General features: G+C 41.5%; 3 protein-coding genes across 3 annotated transcripts in view; 2 read left to right on the top strand and 1 right to left on the bottom strand.

Moving 5' to 3' along the window:
- The window catches only part of LOC135479882 (DNA polymerase alpha catalytic subunit-like), a 338,179-nt gene that overhangs the window by 179,136 nt on the left and 138,533 nt on the right, over positions 1-20,510 (top strand). The window lies entirely within an intron of this gene.
- Positions 76-3,393, top strand: LOC135479261 (intraflagellar transport protein 52 homolog). The gene is given in 3 exon segments (XM_064759074.1): positions 76-484; positions 487-962; positions 964-3,393. Coding segments are annotated over 3 exon segments (1,338 nt in total). The 3' UTR covers positions 1,417-3,393.
- LOC135479290 (remodeling and spacing factor 1-like) overlaps positions 3,688-20,510 on the bottom strand; it is a 39,239-nt gene continuing 22,416 nt past the window's right edge. The window contains exons 15-19 of the mRNA XM_064759111.1: positions 19,076-19,127; positions 17,417-17,636; positions 16,042-16,186; positions 12,633-12,796; positions 3,688-12,298 (exon numbers count right to left, since the gene is read on the bottom strand). Coding sequence (XP_064615181.1) covers positions 10,737-12,298; positions 12,633-12,796; positions 16,042-16,186; positions 17,417-17,636; positions 19,076-19,127 — 2,143 coding nt within the window. The 3' untranslated portion in view covers positions 3,688-10,736. The remainder of the gene's footprint in view (positions 12,299-12,632; positions 12,797-16,041; positions 16,187-17,416; positions 17,637-19,075; positions 19,128-20,510) is intronic.

Genomic DNA, 20,510 nt, shown 5'->3' on the forward strand with positions numbered 1-20,510 from the left:
TTTCAGAAAACAAATTTGTTTTGTGGCAGAGTTGAATTACCCAGAATTCCGTGACGGCATAGTTTTGATAGCAACATGGCTCCCACTGCAGAAGGTGTGGACGAAAAGGCTCAGAAGAATATCATCATCTTCAATTCCTCGAAAAGAGAACTATTCAATCTCAATAATGGATTTAAATCACTAAACAGAAAACTTCGGGCTTCATGGAAGCTGTTGGCCAACAAGGATGAGATCGTTGAAGAAAGACTGTCACAAGCTCGAGTGTTCGTTTTGCCGGGACCCAGGGCTAAATTCATGGCATCGGAATTTGATGCGATGAAAAGATACATGGAGAATGGTGGCAGTGTTTTGGTGATGATGGGGGAAGGGGGTGAAAGCCGCTTTGACACGAACATTAATTTTCTGTTGGAAGAATATGGCATAAATATCAATAACGACGCTGTTGTTCGAACATCTTATTTCAAATACTTTCATCCAAAAGAAGTGCTGTATCAAATGGTATTCTGAACAGGTCAGTTTGTGAACTGGCTGGGAAAAGCATTTCTCACCTAACTGAAGATGATACTAATACATCCCAAGGATTATCTTTTCTCTATCCATATGGAGCCACTCTCAATGTGATCAAGCCAGCCGTGGCGACGATGTCTACTGGGTCTGTGTCATTCCCTCTGAACAGACCTGTGTGCGGGATGTACTCCTCCAAGTATGGCAAAGGGAAGCTGGCTGTCATCGGATCAACACACATGTTCTCAGATCAGTACTTGGAGAAGGAAGAAAACAGCAAAGTCATGGAAATGATCTTGCGATTTCTCACCACTGATGACATACAATTGAACCAGATAGATGCAGATGATCCAGAAGTGTCTGACTACAACATGCTGCCAGACATCTCCAAGCTTGCGAGTGAAGTAAAGACCTGCCTGCAGGAAGGAGAGGACATTCCAAGGGACATAACCTCGCTTCTTTGACAACTCCCTATTTAAGTTAGACACTTCGATGGTGCCTAAAGCTATCGAAGCATACGAGCAGACGAATGTGAAGCACGAGTCGTTGACATTAATAACACCTTCATTTGAGACCCCACTCCCGCCAATGAACCCAGCTGTGTTTCCTCCTACTTTCCGAGAGCTCCCCGCCCCTTCTCTGGACCTATTTGATTTAGATGAACAGTTTTCGTCTGAGAAGGCCAGACTTGCTCAGATTACGAACAAATGCACTGATGATGATCTGGAGTATTATGTGCGAGAATGCGGGGATATTTTAGGCGTGTCCACCACCCAACCACAGGCTGCAAGAGATGCTAAGCACATTCTGGAACATGTTTTTGTGCAGGTGGTAGAGTTCAAAAAACTTAATCAATTCCATGACATGGACACTGGTCTTTATGGGGATGAAGATGACAATGTTGCATACTGAGCTGTGTTTGACTGGAAAGAATATCTGCTGCTACTAATTGACTATCAAAGGCAATTATTAATATCAGTTTGAAACTTACTGATAATGGGCATTAGTATTAACTCTTAATATCTTTGTTCAGATTATTACCATGTTGAACTTTAAAGGACAAGACAGCACCTGGCTAAACATATTTCAATCGAAAACAGGATACTCAAGCTTTCTAAAAAGTACAGTATCATGCTTTCTTATTTTAATGAAATTTCACTGAATAACATCTAGAAAAATATGACAACACTACACAAATGGCTGGTGGGAGTTGAGGCAGCCATCTTTAGGATTTTATCCAATCAAACACGTTGCCATCAGACTGCCCCACCTAACCTGTGACATAGCCTTTTCCCATTCACATATAATAACACAGAACTATGGCATAAGACATCATTTTGAGATCGTTTACAACGATTTAGTTACGTGTAGCCAAAGGACCATTTCACACAGTGTTGAGGAGCAGGTCTGTATCAGTTATACAGACCATTACAGATGTAAAATCAGTTGATTTACAAGCCATGTAATATTCAGCAGTGGTATCACAAATTATGTCTGACAGTGCAAAATTCATTAGAAGTACCGAAGGTTTATGGGAATGAGAAGACGACATCTTCATCGGACAGTGCTTAAAATTAATGAAAAATCTTATACTGTTTTGTCTCAGAATTTAGTACAACTGACATGACAGAAGAATTTAAATTTCGCTTCTTCGTCTTTGTCGCATACAAGGGATGCTTTGTTCTGTAGTCAGCACTGCTTTCATGTAAGAAGGCACCGCAACAAAGTTTAAGCATAAAATCCAACGACAGCTGAATGCCTGGGTCAGCCTCCGTGGTACTTAGATTTATTTCCGTTTGTTTCAGAACTGAGCATGAATCTAGTTGTACAACAGTCCTATTGTAATTTTGTAAGCATTTGATTGGGGTCAATATCACCTGCGCAACCCCCTGGAGGCTACGACCTTGATACTGGAGACGTTCTGAAGTGTCAAGACGAAGTTTCATTAAACTTAAAATTTTTAAAATAAAAAAAAATCTAAAGAAATATTTAATGCTGGTTTAAGGTTCCTTTGAATGGTAATCTTTCAGTGGACATAAACATTAGTCAGGTAAATCATAAATCTGATTTTCTTTTCTTGTTAGGCTTCAATATTACGTACAGGATGTCCATTTAGGACCAGTGTTCCTTCGATTAAGGAAAATGACTGCATTGGCCTAGCACCAATGTAGATAGGCCAAGGACAAGTGCTGACATGCATAGGACCAGTGTTGACATGCCTAGGACCAGTTTTGACAGGCCAAGGACAAGTGTTGATATGCCTAGGACCAGTTTTGACAGGCCAAGGACAAGTGCCGACATTCCTAAGACCAGTTTTGACAGGCCAAAGACAAGTGCTGACATGCCTAGGACCAGTGTTGACAGGCTTAGGACCAGTGTTGACATGCCCAGGACCAGTTTTGACAGGCCAAGGACAAGTGCTGACATGCCTAGGACCAGTGTTGACAGGCCAGACAAGTGCTGACAGGCCAAGGACAAGTGCTGACGTGCATAGGACCAGTGTTGACATGCCTAGGACCAGGTTTGACAGGCCAAGGACAAGTACTGACATGCCTGGGACCAGTGTTGACAGGCCAAGGACAATTGCTGACATGCCTAGAACCAGCGTAATCTCAAGCTCTGCTTGTTATGGGATTTAAAAGAAAAGTGGTGGAAAATCAGCTTGCAATATCCTGTAACATTTTTGCCATGGTTAATTGTTTATTTTGACTGTTACACTTCAAGTGTCGGTCACATCTCTCTATTAATGGTACTCGTGCAGCATATTTCAACTTAATAGAATTGTTCTCTGTTCAACATTATTTATTATGTCATAAATAAAAGTGCAGAGTTTTGTTTGAAAATAACCATGCATGGATCTGTGTTATTGCATGAAAATCATTCCTTTTACCATACTTTCTATTCAGAGTTATCTCATTGATCCATGTTAAAAGGAAACAAATAATTTAATCTTAGTTTTTTTTCACACAAGGGGTGGAAACAGTCCTTGACGACCACACCCATTTTTTTCTGACATGCTTTGTAATTGTGTTAATGCATCTTATAATCTGGAAATCTCATGAGACCATGGTGTATGGTAAAATACATGTAACTTGAACACGCCATCCTGTCACTCATACCCGATACTCTTTCACTTCATGTGGCAAAAAGGCATAACAGGCACCTCCAAAATCACTTGTTGGTTCGTTGGTGTCTGGCTTACATGTTTATGAACGTTTGTTGGAGAGATGACATGAAGACTCTGCTAGTGTGCATCATGTGGGATAGTTTCAAAGAGTGGTGTTCTTTTTGGTGTCCGCCATGCCTGACTATGATATCTGTCATTTATGGGCAATTCTGTGGAGTACGATGTTTAACATCAGACGAAATGAATAAGAGAGAGTTTCAAGATTCAAAATTGATGTCATGACGACGATCTATGATCGATGACTTATTTATATTTAGTGGGTCTATTAGGCAAATCAATAAGTCATAGGTAATGGATAATAGATTTCAATACTGTCAACAATACTGTCAAAATGCATGAATTTGATGGAAGTGCCATGCAGCAATGATGTCGTGACACAAAGAGACATCACCATGATGTTGTAATGCCCAATCTCAACATTCCTGTATTAATTAATCAGGCAAATCTGCGCACAAAGAAGCCGACAAACAAGTTTTTTTATTTGGAGATTGGTAGAGATTTATAAGTGATTTTTATTACCAGCAATATCTAAATGTTATAAAATACATGATATTACAGAGAGAATGCGTTAAATGGAGAATGTAAAAAGACAATCTGACTTGAAGATTCTGGCCAAATACAGACTAAAATCTAACATGTAAAACTGATGCTGGCCAAGTTTGTATGTACACGTTACTTATACACACATATACACACATGTACACAAATATTACATACAGTACACCTGTACACATAATTGTAATTAATGGACGAAGTTGCTTGGTTTCTTAAACACGTACAAATACACAATGTAACTTCAGCATGTATGCATGTAGCTACTCCTGCTTCTGTGTCATGCTTGGACTAATGGTTAAATTGTTCGCAGCAAAACGGATGTTGGTAATAATGGTGAAATATATGTGAACAATACAGAGCGCTTCACGTACATCACACATAGACGAATAGACAGCATAGTTAGGATAGATCCTGATGTAAAATAAAATGTATGGAAGCTGCTATGAAGACAGGATGAATGCATTACCGACATGATATAACAAATTTAATCATGCACTGAACTTCAGTTACTAATTACCTCTTTAAAGGTATATAACAAATGGTATCATTTACCCTAATTATTAATCTTGAACTAGCAAGGTAAAGTCGAACAAAACTGCATTTCAATTATTTAAAAATGTCACAAGATGGAAGATTTTCACTCGTTGACAATAAGTAGGATTCCTAATTATTGAAATTACCTTTTGGAAAGACACTAATGACTTCAGGTAACAGAAAGTGTAAATAAAAGATCTCAAAAACTTGGATCGCTCTATGGCATTTATAGTTGGCTGAATGCTGGCATCAGTTTGATGTTTGCATGTAGAACTCACTAACAAAAATAGGACACATGCTGAAGGCCATATCACTGCTGAAGTTCACTATAATTTAGACCAACATTTAAAATGACCAGTGAAACAGAACTTAGAGCCTTTTAGACTCCCCGTTTTGGGCACTTTGAACAAAGGAGAGAAAGTTACAAACAGATAAAATTATGACCGTGAGCCCATGCAGCTTTCAGCATACACATGTAGCATAGTGCTTCTTCAATACCCTGAAAAACTCACAGCCACAGTCCATTGCCATGGCAGCGAGAGTGCTACTGTATCATCATTTTATCATGCCAGGGCTATATACCCATTCTTTCTGTAACAGTGCATATTTGATTCGCCAGGTACACACAAGATTCACCGAACACGTCCAACCAAACAGCAATAACTTCAGATACATAGCGAGTATTCATGATATGCGGTGAGAAAGTTCTTACACCACTACAAATGACAGATGCAAATGTACCAATTAAAACAAGACACATGCCAGATGAATGAAATAAAAATGAAAACATAACATTACCATACTGTTAAATACAATACATAGATTTATTTAAAATTTAATATATATGTAGGGCTGGTGATGTGAAGTCAATGCAAGCTTAAAACTTTAACTTAGGCACGAGTAAAAAGAAAGTGTGGCATTTCCGATCATGCAACAACACAAATAGTAAATGTATAAAGTAGTAAAGTGATGAAGTTAAAGTACTGGCCACATTGTTTGTCCTTCAGCCAGAACTGGCACTCCATCTAAAGCTAAGAGCTATAGCCACAAGTAGTGTGGCCAGTGTTCCAGCCATTATTGAACTGTTGCAGAAATTGCTTTTTCCTCATGTATTAAAACAAAGAGATTTTCAAGGATTCTTTTTTACAGACACAGACCTTTTGAGCAAAATTTGCATGGCAATTAATACAGAAGAGAAGAATTTCCACAAAGAACTGTTAAAAAAACTAGTTCACACTTCGAAGAGTTACTTTTAAATGACAGCAGTCCTAAATCTGTAACAAAAGTCAAGGAACAAACCTGTTGAATTATGTCACTCACTAGACACGCATGTGGCGTGGAATATTTACTGGGGTTAGGCCACCAATATTGATATTCAAGTGGATTTACACAAATGTGCCACTTTTCTTAGCAATATTATCAGGCACAAGAAAAAAAACAACCACTTGAAATCAGTTTCCAAAAAACCAGGGCAAAGATGAAAATGTCACCTGTGGTTCCACTAACGTACAATAGTACAAAAAGTTTGTTGTAGCCTCTGAACTATAACCACATAAATATCCATTTGAGCAGAAGAAATTACTGTCAAGTTACCTTAACAGTCTACAAACAGTCATTTGGCAAATTCTTGTTTCTCTCAGTTTATTACCTTTACATCTTCCTCTCTGCACAGTACCCCTCATTCTGAATCTTGTAACATAACCTTACCACAGTAGACATCCCAAGATGCATTGCCCATCACAAATATGAAGTCTTTCAATACACCATCAGGCGAATACCAACATACACGTACACAACTCTGGCCGTACAAAACCCTGGCACGTACACAACCCTGGCACTTACACATCCCTCACACGCACACACCCCTAGCACATATACAACCCTTGCATGTACACAACCCTGGCACGTACACAACCCTGGCACGTACACATCCCTCACACGCACACATCCCTAGCACATATACAACCCTTGCATGTACACAACCCTGGCACGTACACAACCCTGGCACGTACACATCCCTCACACGCACACATCCCTAGCACATATACAACCCTTGCATGTACACAACCCTGGCACGTACACAACCCTGGCACGTACACATCCCTCACACGCACACATCCCTAGCACATATACAACCCTTGCATGTACACAACCCTGGCACGTACACAACCCTTGCACGTACACATCCCTCACACGCACACATCCCTAGCACATATACAACCCTTGCATGTACACAACCCTGGCACGTACACAACCCTGGCACATACACATCCCTCACACGCACACATCCCTAGCACATATACAACCCTTGCATGTACACAACCCTGGCACGTACACAACCCTGGCACGTACAAAACCCTGGCACGTACACAACCCTGGCACGTACAAAACCCTGGCACTTACACATCCCTCACACGTACACATCCCTCACACGCACACATCCCTAGCACATATACAACCCTTGCATGTACACAGCCCTGGCACGTACACAACCCTGGCACTTACACATCCCTCACACGTACACATCCCTGGCACGTACACAGCTCTCGCATGTACACAGCCCTGGCACGTACACAACCCTTGCATGTACACAGCCCTGGCACTTACACAACCCTGGCACGTACACAACCCTGGCACTTACACAACCCTCACACATATACAACCCTTGCATGTACACAGCCCTGGCACGTACAAAACCCTGGCACGTACACAACCCTGGCACGTACACAACCCTGGCACTTACACAACCCTGGCACTTACACATCCCTCACACGCACACATCCCTAGCACTTATACAACCCTTACATGTACACATCCCTCACACGCACACATCCCTCACACTTACACATCCCTCACACGTACACAACCCTGGCACGTACACAACCCTGGCACGTACACAACCCTGGCACGTACACAGCTCTCGCACGTACATAGCCCTGGCACGTACACAACCCTCACACGTACACATCCCTCATGCGTAGACAACCATCACGCATACACAACCGTCACACATACACAACCTTCGCACGCACACAGCCCCCACCTTCACATGTACACAGCCCTCACCCTCACATGTACACAGCCCTCATGCGTACACAACCCTTACATGTACACAGCCCTCACACGTACACAACCATCCCATGTACACATCCCTCACCCTCACATGTACACAGCCCTCACTCGTACACAACCCTTACATGTACACAGCCCTCACCCCCACATGTACACAGCCCTCACACGTACACAACCATCCCATGTACACAGCCCTCACCCTCACATGTACACATCCCTCATGCGTACACAACCCTCACATGTACACATCCCTCAAGTGCACGCAACCCTCACGTGTACAACGCCCTCACCCGTACACAACCCTTGCACGTACACAACCCTCACATATACACATCCCTCACACGTACACAGCCCTCACTCTCACATGTACACAACCCTCACGTGTACACAACACTCACACGTACACAACCCTCACAGGTACACATCCTTCACATGTACACAGCCCTCACCCTCGCATGTACACAGCCCTCACCCTCACATGCACACATCTCTCACGCTTACACAACCCTCACATGTACACAGCCGTCACACGTACACAACCCTCACATGTACACATCCCTCACGCGTACACAACCCTCACATGTAAACAGCCGTCACACGTACACAACCCTCACATGTACACATCCCTCACGCGTACACAACCCTCACATGTATACAACCCTCACGTGTATATTACAGTCAGATGTATAGAACTGTCATAAGTACATACAAGTAACTATCTAAAAACCAAGCAAATCTAACAGGAACAAAAACAAAACTAAGTCATACTTAAGCATTATTGCTGAGAAAAAAAAATGCAAACATTTGCTGCCTATTCTTACGCCGATCAATCTGTAGGCCCTATGTGCCTCAGATTTGTGTTAAAACACCAAAAAGTTCATTCATTAAAAATCTGTCCACACAAGCTGCAAGTAAAAAGACGACCCTATTTCTTTATCAGCAGTGGTATGAGGGTCAAAAACATCTCGACAATAATTCATGAGTGGAAGAGATCAAGGATAAAAACAAAATGATATGAATGGGCATGTTGTGAAGAATATTTTGGAAGTGGTGGTCAGGTCAAATTAAACCCATATGTATACAGAATGATAACAGTTTATTAAACAGTCACTGAATTATTTTGCATGAATTAAGTCCAGATGTACACGACAGATAGTAAATCTTTAATATTGAGCGTTGATACAGGCATGAGATTCTACAAACACACACATGTACTCCTTCACAGGTAAAACAGCTGTTAGCAAACGTGGACAACAGACAAGCAATAACACATATAATACGTACACTTTATGTACAAACAGGAGGATATAATACATGTACATGCTGGCTGATCATATCTATTGCACCTAAGACAGTATGTACATGTACCTATTCAACGATCATGTTAACATTTTTTGAAGATGGCCTTTTTGTTACAGATTCTTTAAGATGGCTTAAAATTTCATACACAATAATGTAAGAAAAAAACAAACAAGAAAAACAAAAGATTTGATTCCTGCTTTTTCTCCACTGTGACTCTCTATTGGCATCAATCTTATCTAAAACAATACACATACTGTACTTCTAACCAACGTTCACTAGTATTACGCACTTTATGCTGGTAGAGGCATCAGCTTTCCACTTGTGTCAGTTTAGAACAGCTTACATGTACATACAGCTCTAGAAAAAGGTATTCACACGTAGCCCTCACTTGAAGCAGTTCCAAAACTGGAACTATCCATCTGAGGAATTGTCATTTCCACAGGAAAGTAGGTTGAGGCCAACAAGCCTTGTAGGCCTAATAATTCATAGTAGTTAACTTATATGCTAGTCTAGAACACCATTTCAGTGAAAGTTCATGTACGATATGTATGCTAATTAATGGGAAATGGGACACTCTAAGATCAATGAGGGCTATATATTTATGCATTATGGAATATGGATAAAGATATTTGTGCAAAACATCATGCAGTGATCAATACATATAGCAAGACTGGTTCATGTCACAGGACTGGTTCATGCAGCAGGACTGGTTCATGCAGCAGGACTGGTTCATGTCGCAGGACTGGTTCATGCAGCAGGACTGGTTCATGCAGCAGGACTGGTTCACGTAGCAGAAGGTTTTGTTTGAAGAAACCAATGGAGGTGTCACAAGTAATGTTTTTTCACCTGTAGCTATGCTTGGTTTATCAACACATCTCTGGTTTTGGATCATTGATCAAAATGATGCATATCTGATACATTTTATAGCACATAATATCGGTGAGATTTTCAATGAACAAACAAAGTGGGTGACACTTCATGAACATGATGTCCCTCAAAGGTCTACATCTAATTTGTAGCACGTTTGCTATGAAAGGTTTATAACTGAATACATTGCATCATACACTGTACCATCTGTAGCAAAACTTGATGAGGTTTTTGAATGAATAAATTGCAATATATGTTTGTAGCACAATTTGGTGGTCTTTTACAAAGGACCACTCATACTGTATGTAAAGTACTTTAAAGTATCCCTTGATGAGGTTCTTTAATGCAGAGATAATAATAATATTAATAATAATAATAATCTCTAATTGCGTCACTTTTCCTATATTTTGTAGAACATGAAATGACCTACATGTAGGTTTAATGCTGGTGTACGCCAGCAACTGTTGTGGTGTTCTGGAAGCATATGACAGTGTGAGGGGTTTCAATTGTGCGATGAGAGAAAAAAAAACAAAACAAAAAACATGATGCCCCTTCATGGAGTTGTTTGACCAATCAAAAAAATAAGCATTTGGATTTATGAGGCATGTGAATTTTGCGCTTTTGATAGAAAATGAACAATTATACACATATCTATAGCGTCACTCAAAACAATACACAATGTGGTGAAGCAAATGAAGAATGTGTGAACAACAGTTCAAGTATCTTGTGTAACATAGGATATAAGATCCGACACATCAGACAAATCATCGTCGTCTCCTTCGCCGTATCCCTTGGGGCGCAGAATACTGTCCATCATGAAGCTGCCACGTGGCGGTGCATGTTCCCCAGGCACACGGCCATGATGACGCCCTTCTGGGCCCAGAGGGTAAACACCCCTATGACTAGGGTCCATACCAGGATGAGGGCCACCCGGCCTCATAAAGCCAGTATGTGGGGGCATACCACGGTGCAGAGGGCCTCCATTAGGGGGCTGAAGCTCTTGATATCTGGTGTCTGGGGGACCCTGGTGGGGCAACATTCTCTGTTCTCTGTGATCTGGGTAGGGCATTGTGTGTCCCCGATGAGGGGGTGGGGGCACACCTTGGGGTCTATGTGGTCCACTAGAAGGTATGTCTCTGGAGGGGGAGCACATATTGTCGGGTACACCAATCCCTGGATGTCCTGGCCGCTGATTACTCATGCCTTGAGCACTGGGATAATGTGCCCCTTGATCTGGGGTCTGCATGCCTGGGTGATGTCCAGGTCCCCTGTAGGGCATATTCCCCTGGGGTGGAGGAGGGAAGTAACCCTGGGGCTGGTAAGTGTCAGATTGGTTGTTAGGATAGTACTGGTACTGGCTTGTGTCATAGCCATAGCCGTGAGGGAAAGGTGGGGGCATCTGGGGTGTATACTGGTCAAAACTATGCCCATTTGATGGGGTGGGCTCCTGTGCCAGCCCAGCCTCCTCTACACTATTACCATTACTTGAACTGTTGGATACTTTCGGAGATTCTGACTTTTCAGAATCGCCTATTCTGGCGTCTGCAGCGAACTCTTCGGGAGAGTTAGTCCTTTCTACTACTCTTGTTATTCCTGCTGTAATTTTAATACCCCTGGGCTTTGGTTCTGAGCTTTTCTTAGAGCCCTCTTTCTCACTTTCCTCAGAATTTTCCTCGGACTTCTCCAGTTTGGAATCCTCTGAATCACTTTCCTTGCCTTTTGCAAAATTTTTCAATGAGAATTTCCCTTTAACCTCTGTTTTTTGATCCTTCATTTCCTCTGTATCTTCTCCCGAATCAGACTCCAAAAGTTTGTTGTAGTTCACTTTTTTGGCAGAGGCTCGCCGCGACTGTCTTACCTTAGGCTTTCTTTCAGACTGGCTATCACTGGACTCTTCAGAATTATCACTCTCTATGATGTTTTTCTTTTTGATTTTCGATCTCAGTTTTAGTGTAGAATCATCATCAGATGTTTCGGAGTGGCTACCCCTACTGGAATCGCTCTCATCTTCCTCTTCCGTTTCCTCTGCTTCTTCACTTTCATCAGAATATAACACACCTTTACGTTTTTGAGATCTGGCTTTCTGTTTTTGTATTTTGGGGCGTTTCTTCCGTTTGCTTGGCCTGCTGTCATCTGAGCTGTACTCCTCTGACGGCGTCACCACAGCCTCTGACTCCTCGCTATTAGACTCCCTGTAGCACACGCGACGTTTTGTGGCTGACCGTGTGGACCTCCTGCAGTTGTCACTAGCGTCACTCTCATAGTCATCATCCACAACTGAAACACAAATTACAATTCTATACAGAATTCATATTTAACCAGAATGTACATGTATAAATGTATACATGTCTCAGAACTCTACATGTAGCAATTCAAACGTGATAATGTTTCAAATCTTGTCACTTGGTGAAGGAGAGGGGGGCGGAGGAGAGGGGGGTGAGGATTATAAAAATGTTCCTCTGTGTCACACGTTTATCACCATGTACACATAAGAATCATTCACTCATTGAGATGGAAGAGTTTATAGTTCATTACTGTTGTAAGTTTACAAAAACAAAATGTGGAAAAGTACTCCAACATTTCATTTACATGTGCACACAAATAGGCTCACCAAAATCAGCGTCATATCTCGTCCAGCGTCCACCTTTCCGCGAACTCTTTCTTGTAGGTTTTCCAAAGCGCCGTGTTCTTACAGATCTCCAATGGCTTGAGTCGCCACTCGAACTCACATCTTCCTCTTCTTCCTCCTCTTCCGCCGGTGTTACTTCTGAGTCACTAAAACAAAAACATGACAGAGTGAGCAGGGACTAAATGAATGATCAAGGTTAAAGGCCGATGGACAGCATTTCAGCCATATCTGTGGGAATAGTGTTAAAGGCTGACAGACAACATTTAAGCCATATCTGTGGGAAGAGTGTTAAAGGCTGATAGACAGCATTTCAGCCATATCTGTGGGAAGAGTGTTAAAGGCTGACAGACAGCATTTCAGCCATATCTGTGGGAAGAGTGTTAAAGGCTGACAGACAGCATTTCAGCCATATCTGTGGGAAGAGTGAGGAGGGTATAAATGAATGATAAGGATTAAAGGCTGACAGACAGCATTTCAGCCATATCTGTGGGAAGAGTGTTAAAGGCAGACAGCATTTCAGCCATATCTGTGGGAAGAGTGAGCAGGGTATAAATGAATGATAAGGATTAAAGGCTGACAGATAGTATTTCAGCCATATCTGTGAGAAGAGTGTTAAAGGCTGACAGACAGTATTTCAGCCATATCTGTGAGAAGAGTGTTAAAGGCTGACAGACAGCATTTCAGCCATATCTGTGGGAAGAGTGAGCAGGGTATAAATGAATGATAAGGATTAAAGGCTGACAGACAGTATTTCAGCCATATCTGTGAGAAGAGTGTTAAAGGCTGACAGACAGCATTTCAGCCATATCTGTGGGAAGAGTGAGCAGGGTATAAATGAATGATTAGGGTTAAAGGCTGATAGACAGTATTTCAGCCATATCTCTGGGAAGAGTGTTAAAGGCTGACAGACAGCATTTCAGCCATATCTGTGGGAAGAGTGAGGAGGCAGCACCACAGTGCCAGGGTGGCCTGGCTGGTCACAACAGAATTTTACATAAAACAATAAGGCTGTTTATCAATTTTTTTGCAAAGTACAGAAAAATGGAAAACATCTGGAATACTGCCTCAATGTTTGAAATTTAACCATGTCCTGTCTACAATGAGCAGAACATGTGTACACAATTTTGATGGTTTCATCTCAAATAGTTTTTGTGAAGCAGTGTCCAGTAAGACCCACATATTCACATTTAACAACTGTACATAGGTCAAATCACCAGATCCCACTCAAACCAGACAAGTCTCACCACTCAAAGCAGACAGGTCTCACCACTCAAACCAGACGGGTCTCACCACTCAAACCAGACAGGTCTCACCACTCAAACCAGACAGGTCTCACCACTCAAACCAGACAGGTCTCACCACTCAAACCAGACGGGTCTCACCACAGACATGTCATGGGGATCCGTCAAAACACCTGGCAATAGGACCTTGACACCATTATGTTGATGTCAAAGGTCCCAGCTCATTATGATGTCACGACCAAGACAGAATCACGTTACCATAACAACACATTTTAACACTGCAGACAATCCCTTTCGGACGTAGCAATGGCTCAAGATTCGGCTTCACATCCGCTCGAGGTTCAGCTTCACATCCGCTCATGCTGCTTTATGGGATATAAAAAAATGCTGCCTACCCATAACAGTACTTTCTTCAGTTCATGGAGACAAATACTGATGCCACAAAACCAACGTGATGACTCGACAACTCAGTGTATACTAACCAGTACTTTGTCTATCCTGTGATGCCTTCAGCTAAAAAAGGAGGTAACCATGTTGTCCTTTTTGCGTCTTACACATCACCTGACTAGGGGTTGAACCCACAAGTAGTTTTCCTACTTAATACTTCACAGCACGTTCTAATGACTCTGCAGCTTATCTCTCACATGTCAATCACATATCATCAATCTTATCAGTACACATGTACTAACTTTGATCTAAAATACTTGCTGATTGTCAGAGTTCTATTGACCATATAAAGCTATGAGGTTTGTTTGATAAGTAGATTGACATCCTATAGGGAAAAATTATAGTCCTATAGTTTCAAAAAATCCTATAGTTTCAAAAGCAGAACTAACATTTTACGACTTTTATTCAACACCATTTTTAATTCATAAGCAGAACTAAATATTTTACAACCTTTATTCAACGTCACTTTTACTTGTTGTTTTAAGGGGGCAATATAAACCTGTCGAAAAAGAGTTTAAATATAAAACAATCATGAAAATCATCTAATTTGTAGAAAAATGTAGGTTATCTTGGCAATTTTCCTGTTGGAGATATGTTTTCATGATTGGAAAGCCTTCCACACTGAGAAATTCATCCAAAATATTAATATCGGACAAAATAACTTAAACTTGGTAGCAAGGCTACCAAAGAGCTCGCCTGTATGAGAAACATGAATGCAAAACTTCAGGTCAATGCATAAAGAGCTGAAATCGTGAATTTGTTAATTTACGATAATTAATATGGTCACAGAGCATCAGTGATGGAACATCCCGCTTGTGCCATTGTGATTTATATGCATGTAAAACTTCAGGTCAATACATACAATACTTTTTAATATACCAATCCTAAGATTTTGTTTAACAGTGATTCTGATACACAATTCACTAAGTCACTTCAGTAATTTACTGTATGTAATATGTACACACTAAATCAATGATGGAGTATCCCCCTCATGCTGTTGTGCTCTTCAAGCGTGCAAACCCTGAGCCCAATAAATTCTGTACTTCATGAGAAATCACCCCTAACACTTTGTTAAAGACTGATTCTTAAACACAATACATTAGGGGCCTCCGTGGTATCACAATACATTAAGTCAGCAATTCAGTAACTTACAGTACTTAATACATACATAATCCAATCAACAATGGAATATCCTCCTCTTGCTAGTGCGCTGTAAATGTGTGTAAACTCTGAGCGCAATACATGCAGCACTTTTAGGATACCACCCCTAACAATTTGTTTAACATTGCTTTCTCAATTATTTGACGCTAACGCTCAGGGTGCAACGTAATCTACTTTACACAGGTGAGCTACAAAAGGTGGATTTTTAGTTTTATTTTTATTCCAGTGAAACATTATTTTTTTATTTACCTCAAAAAGATCTTTAAGGGGGTTGGTCTTGGGGGGGGGGGGGGGGGGGGGGTTGGTCTTGGGAAGATAAATTTGGGGTCATCTACAGTGTACAGTTTAAATACTGTAATTCACCTAAAGTTTGGTATGCAAAAGGGCACTCTCAGAAACACATAGAAGCCTTAAAATTGTACTCTTAAGTCATCCTATGGAGTGGACGAATAATCTGAATCATGCAAAATGTGTCACTTTAAAAAAGCTTAACTTAAGATGAAATACAGTACATATATGCTAAGTGGTCCTGAAGTACATACTCAGTGGCCCTGTACTCCTCGCTATCATCTTCGTCATCCTCAAAATCCTCGTCCAGGCCCGTCAGACGCCGCTTCTTACGCTTCTTGGACACTGGTGAAGGTTTACTCTCCGCCTCCTCAATGTTGTACATGTCCTTCCCTCGACCTGTTCAAACAAAGACAGCAATCATTTGTTTTTCTCATTTCACACTGTACTCAAACTATTTTCACTTAGGGTAAAACATGTACAAAAATAGTTTGCCCTCACTACACGTACACAGAATTAAGCAACATGCTCAACTTGTCAGAGCTTTACTGATATTAAAATTGTTTCACCACATTTGTTGGGAAGGTTGGAAAATATCCTTCTAAAAAAATGTATGTTTCAGCAACAAAAGTAATCTTTCATAACATTTATTTGGCTCTATTCGTGTAAATTTTCAGGGTGAAGTTTTTAGTCTGACATTTACTCTTTACCTAAGGGCGGTAAGATTTCTGGGTGGAGGAAAGCCAAAAGGCAGCAATGTAGTAAAGACTGATTCTCAATGACCCACCAGGGACCTGGGTGTTCTTATGTCGATGCACATCAGCAGGGACCAGGAAAGTTAAACACCTTTCTTCACCAGTACTGATTGGCAGAGGACAGCCGCTGATAAATTATTGTCGGTGGCCATGTTCTCATAAAGCCAGTGGGGACCACATGTTCCTGCAGAGCCAGGCTTAAATGTGATCATTAACTCTGCACCAGAAGGAGATTATTGTAAATGCTACTTCAAACTTCAAAAAGGGCAATAATTTCTGTGTGAGGAAACAAAATGTATTTTGTTTAACAAATACATGTTTAAAATGGAAACATGTATTTGTTAGATATGGTGTAAGTTCTTTGTCATCAGACTCCATGAAACAATGAGGTTGAATGCTTGGTGGTGTGGGGGTTAATAAACACTGACAGGAGGTTGAATGCTTGGTGGTGTGGGGGTTAATAAACACTGAGAGGCGGCTGGGGGGTGGGGGGTGTGGCGGTTAATAAACAGTGAGAGACGGTTGGGGGCTGGGTAGAGTGGGGTTAATAAACAGTGACAGGCGGCTGGGGGCTGGGTGGTGTGGGGGTTAATAAACAGTGAGAGGAGGCTGGGTGCTGGGTGGTGCAGGGGTTAATAAACAAGTGAACTTACTGTTTCAAGAAGGTAGGGGCTGGGTGGTGTGGGGGTTAATTACGAAGCAAACTTACTGACTGCAGGAGGTGGGGGGCTGGGTAGTGTGGGAGGTAATAAACAAGCAATTTTACTGATTCCAGAAGGTGGGGGCTTGGTGTGGGGTTAATAAACAAGCAAACTTACTGATTCTAGGAGGTGGGGGCTGGGTGGTGCAGGGTTTATTAAACAAGCAAACTTACTGATTCCAGGAGGTGGGGGCTCCTTAACATCATCCTGTATAGCACTGTTGATTAATTCATCATACTCTTTGAACTGATAGCTGACTGAGGTTCGTGCACGACAGGTCCTCTGCAGGAAAACTTCCTCCTCTTTTGGCCTCGATGAGCTGTGGTGCTTCTTCTTGGGTTTCACATCATACTCGTAGTCTAGGTACTCAGGAGCAACATTCTCTTTGCGTTCCTGTGAAACACAGAAATCAAAACTGACGATCAACTGCCAAAAAGGGGATGAGTGAAATATACTGTTGGCAAAGCTATTTACCTCCTTCTTTGTGGTCTAACAGTGCTTTTAACATTTCTACAGAACTACAGGTTTGATGGTCTGTTAGTCCGTTTAAATGTTCACATCGTATCTTTCAAGATGAGTCATTCACCATATGATGAGCACGAGTTGTTCACCTAATGAAAAGCACAAGATGAGTCATTCACCTCATGGTGAGCACAAGAAAAGTCATTCACCTCATAATGAGAACAAGACGAGTCATTCACCTCATAATGCGCACAAGATAAGTATTTCACCTCATGATGAGCACAAGACGAGTCATTCACCTCATGATGAGCACAAGATAAGTATTTCACCTCATGATGAGCACAAGATGAGTCATTCACCTCATGATGAGCACAAGATGAGTCATTCACCTCATGATAAGCACAACACGAGTCATTCACTTCATGATGAGCATAAGATGAGTCATTCACCTCATGATGAGGATCACATGAGTCATTCACTTCATGATGAGCACAAGATGAGTCATTCACCTCATGATAAGCACAACACGAGTCATTCACTTCATGATGAGCATAAGATGAGTCATTCACGTCATGATGAGGATCACATGAGTCATTCACTTCATGATGAGCACAAGATGAGTCATTCACCTCATGATAAGCACAACACGAGTCATTCACTTCATGATGAGCATAAGATGAGTCATTCACGTCATGATGAGGATCACATGAGTCATTCACCATATGATGAGCACAAGATGAGTCATTCACCTCATGATGAGCCCAAATTTGATTTTTTTACAGGTTGTCACAGCTATTATGAATTTGTGCTCATTGTGTCATATGCTCATGTTGTCTTCTTGTAGCAGGCCAGTCTTATTGTAATGTCTTCTGTGCTGTCTCACTACATCACCATGCTTAACAAACCATATATGGACACCGTACTCAATTACCCTCTAATACTGAACAGGCAAACCAGTACTTAGCCTGTCCCCTTACACTAAGTATGATGACAGGTTTCAACATGAGTCTCTAGTTGTGAGTATTTGGCCAAAAGGTTTCATCCTGAGCCTCTAGCTGTGAACACTTGGCCAAAATGTTTCAATATGAGTCTCTAACAGTGAGCACGTGGCCAAAAGGTTTCCAACATCAGTATTCTAGCTGTGAGCACTTAGCCAAAAGTTCCCACATGAGTCTCTAGCTGTGAGCACTTGGCCAAAAGGTTCGAACACGAGTCTCTAGCTGTGAGCACTTGGTCAAAGGGTTCCAACATGAGTCTCTAGCTGTGAGCACTTGGCCAAAACAACACTATCTGAAGATTATCGCCCCTTTAACTTGGTGTTATGAAAATTATCTCTAATTACCACTAAGCAAAGAGTTAAATAATCTTACCTCCTTGACAATGTTATCCAAGCTGATTCCTACATAGGCTAATCTCTCCTTTCTGTAGGTAAAGAAAACATTATCTTAGGAAAGGCATTACCATTTGGAGGAGGAGCGGATTTGTTATTTGAGGCAAAAAAGGGATTTGGCAGAAAAAGGCAGTGTCATGTGGGGTTAGGCTTTTTGACATGGGCAGAAAATGGCTCTTTGACATGAGAAGAAAAAAATTTTTTCCTATGGTAAGAAAATGGCATCATGATGGGAACAGGTAGTATCTTTTCAAAAAAAAGGTAGTGTAGTATGGGCAGAAAAAAGGCATTATCATGTGGGGAAACTGGCAATATCTTCAGGAAAAGGCAGGGTAGTATGGGCAGAAAAAGGCATTATCATGTGAGGAAACAGGCAATGTCTTCAGGAAAAGGCAGTGTACTATGGTCAGAAAAAGGCATTATCATGTGGGGAAACTGGCAGTATCTTCAGGAAAAGGCGGGGTAGTATGAGCAGAAAAAGGCAGTATCATGTGGGGAAACAGGCAATATCTTCAGGAAAAGACGGGGTAGCATGGACAGAAAAAGGCAGCATCATGTGGGGAAACACGCAATACCTTCAGGAAAAGGCATTTAGTATGGGCAGAAAAAGGCATTATGATGAGAACTGGCAGTATCTTCAGGAAAAGGCAGTGTAGTATAGGCAGGAAAAAGGTATTATCATGTGGGGAAACAGGCAACATCTTGAGGAAAAGGCAGTGTAGTATGGGCAGAAAAAAGGCAGCATCATGTGGGGAAACAGACAATATTTTCAGGAAAAGGCAGAGTAGTATGGACAGAAAAAGGCATTATCATGTGGGGGAAACAGGCAATATCTTCAGGAAAAGGCAGTTTAGTATGGACAGAAAAAGGCAGAATCATGTGGGGAAACTGGCAATATCTTCAGGAAAAGGCAGTGTAGTATGGGCAGAAAAAGGCAGTATCATGTGGGGAAACAGGCAATATTTTCAGGAAAAGGCAGTGTAGTATGGACAGAAAAAGGCATTATCATGTGGGGGAAACAGGCAATAACTTCAGGAAAAGGAAGTGTAGTATGGGCAGAAAAAGGCAGTATCATGTGGGGGAAACTGGCAATATCTTCAGGAAAAGGCAGTGTAGTATGGGCAGAAAAAGGCATTATCATGTGGGGAAACAGGCAATAACTTCAGGAAAAGACAGGGTAGTATGGGCAGAAAAAGGCAGTATCATGTGGGAGACAGGCAATATCTTCAAGAAAAGGCAGTGTAGTATGGGCAGAAAAAGGCATTATCATGTGGGGAAACTGGCAATATCTTCAGGAAAAGACAGGGTAGTATGGGCAGAAAAAGGCAGTATCATGTGGGAGACAGGCAATATCTTCAGGAAAAGGCAGTGTAGTATGGCCAGAAAAAGGCATTACCATGTGGGGAAACTGGCAA

The sequence above is a fragment of the Liolophura sinensis genome, chromosome 12, assembly GCF_032854445.1.
Source record: "Liolophura sinensis isolate JHLJ2023 chromosome 12, CUHK_Ljap_v2, whole genome shotgun sequence".
Taxonomy (NCBI): Eukaryota; Metazoa; Mollusca; class Polyplacophora; order Chitonida; family Chitonidae; genus Liolophura; species Liolophura sinensis.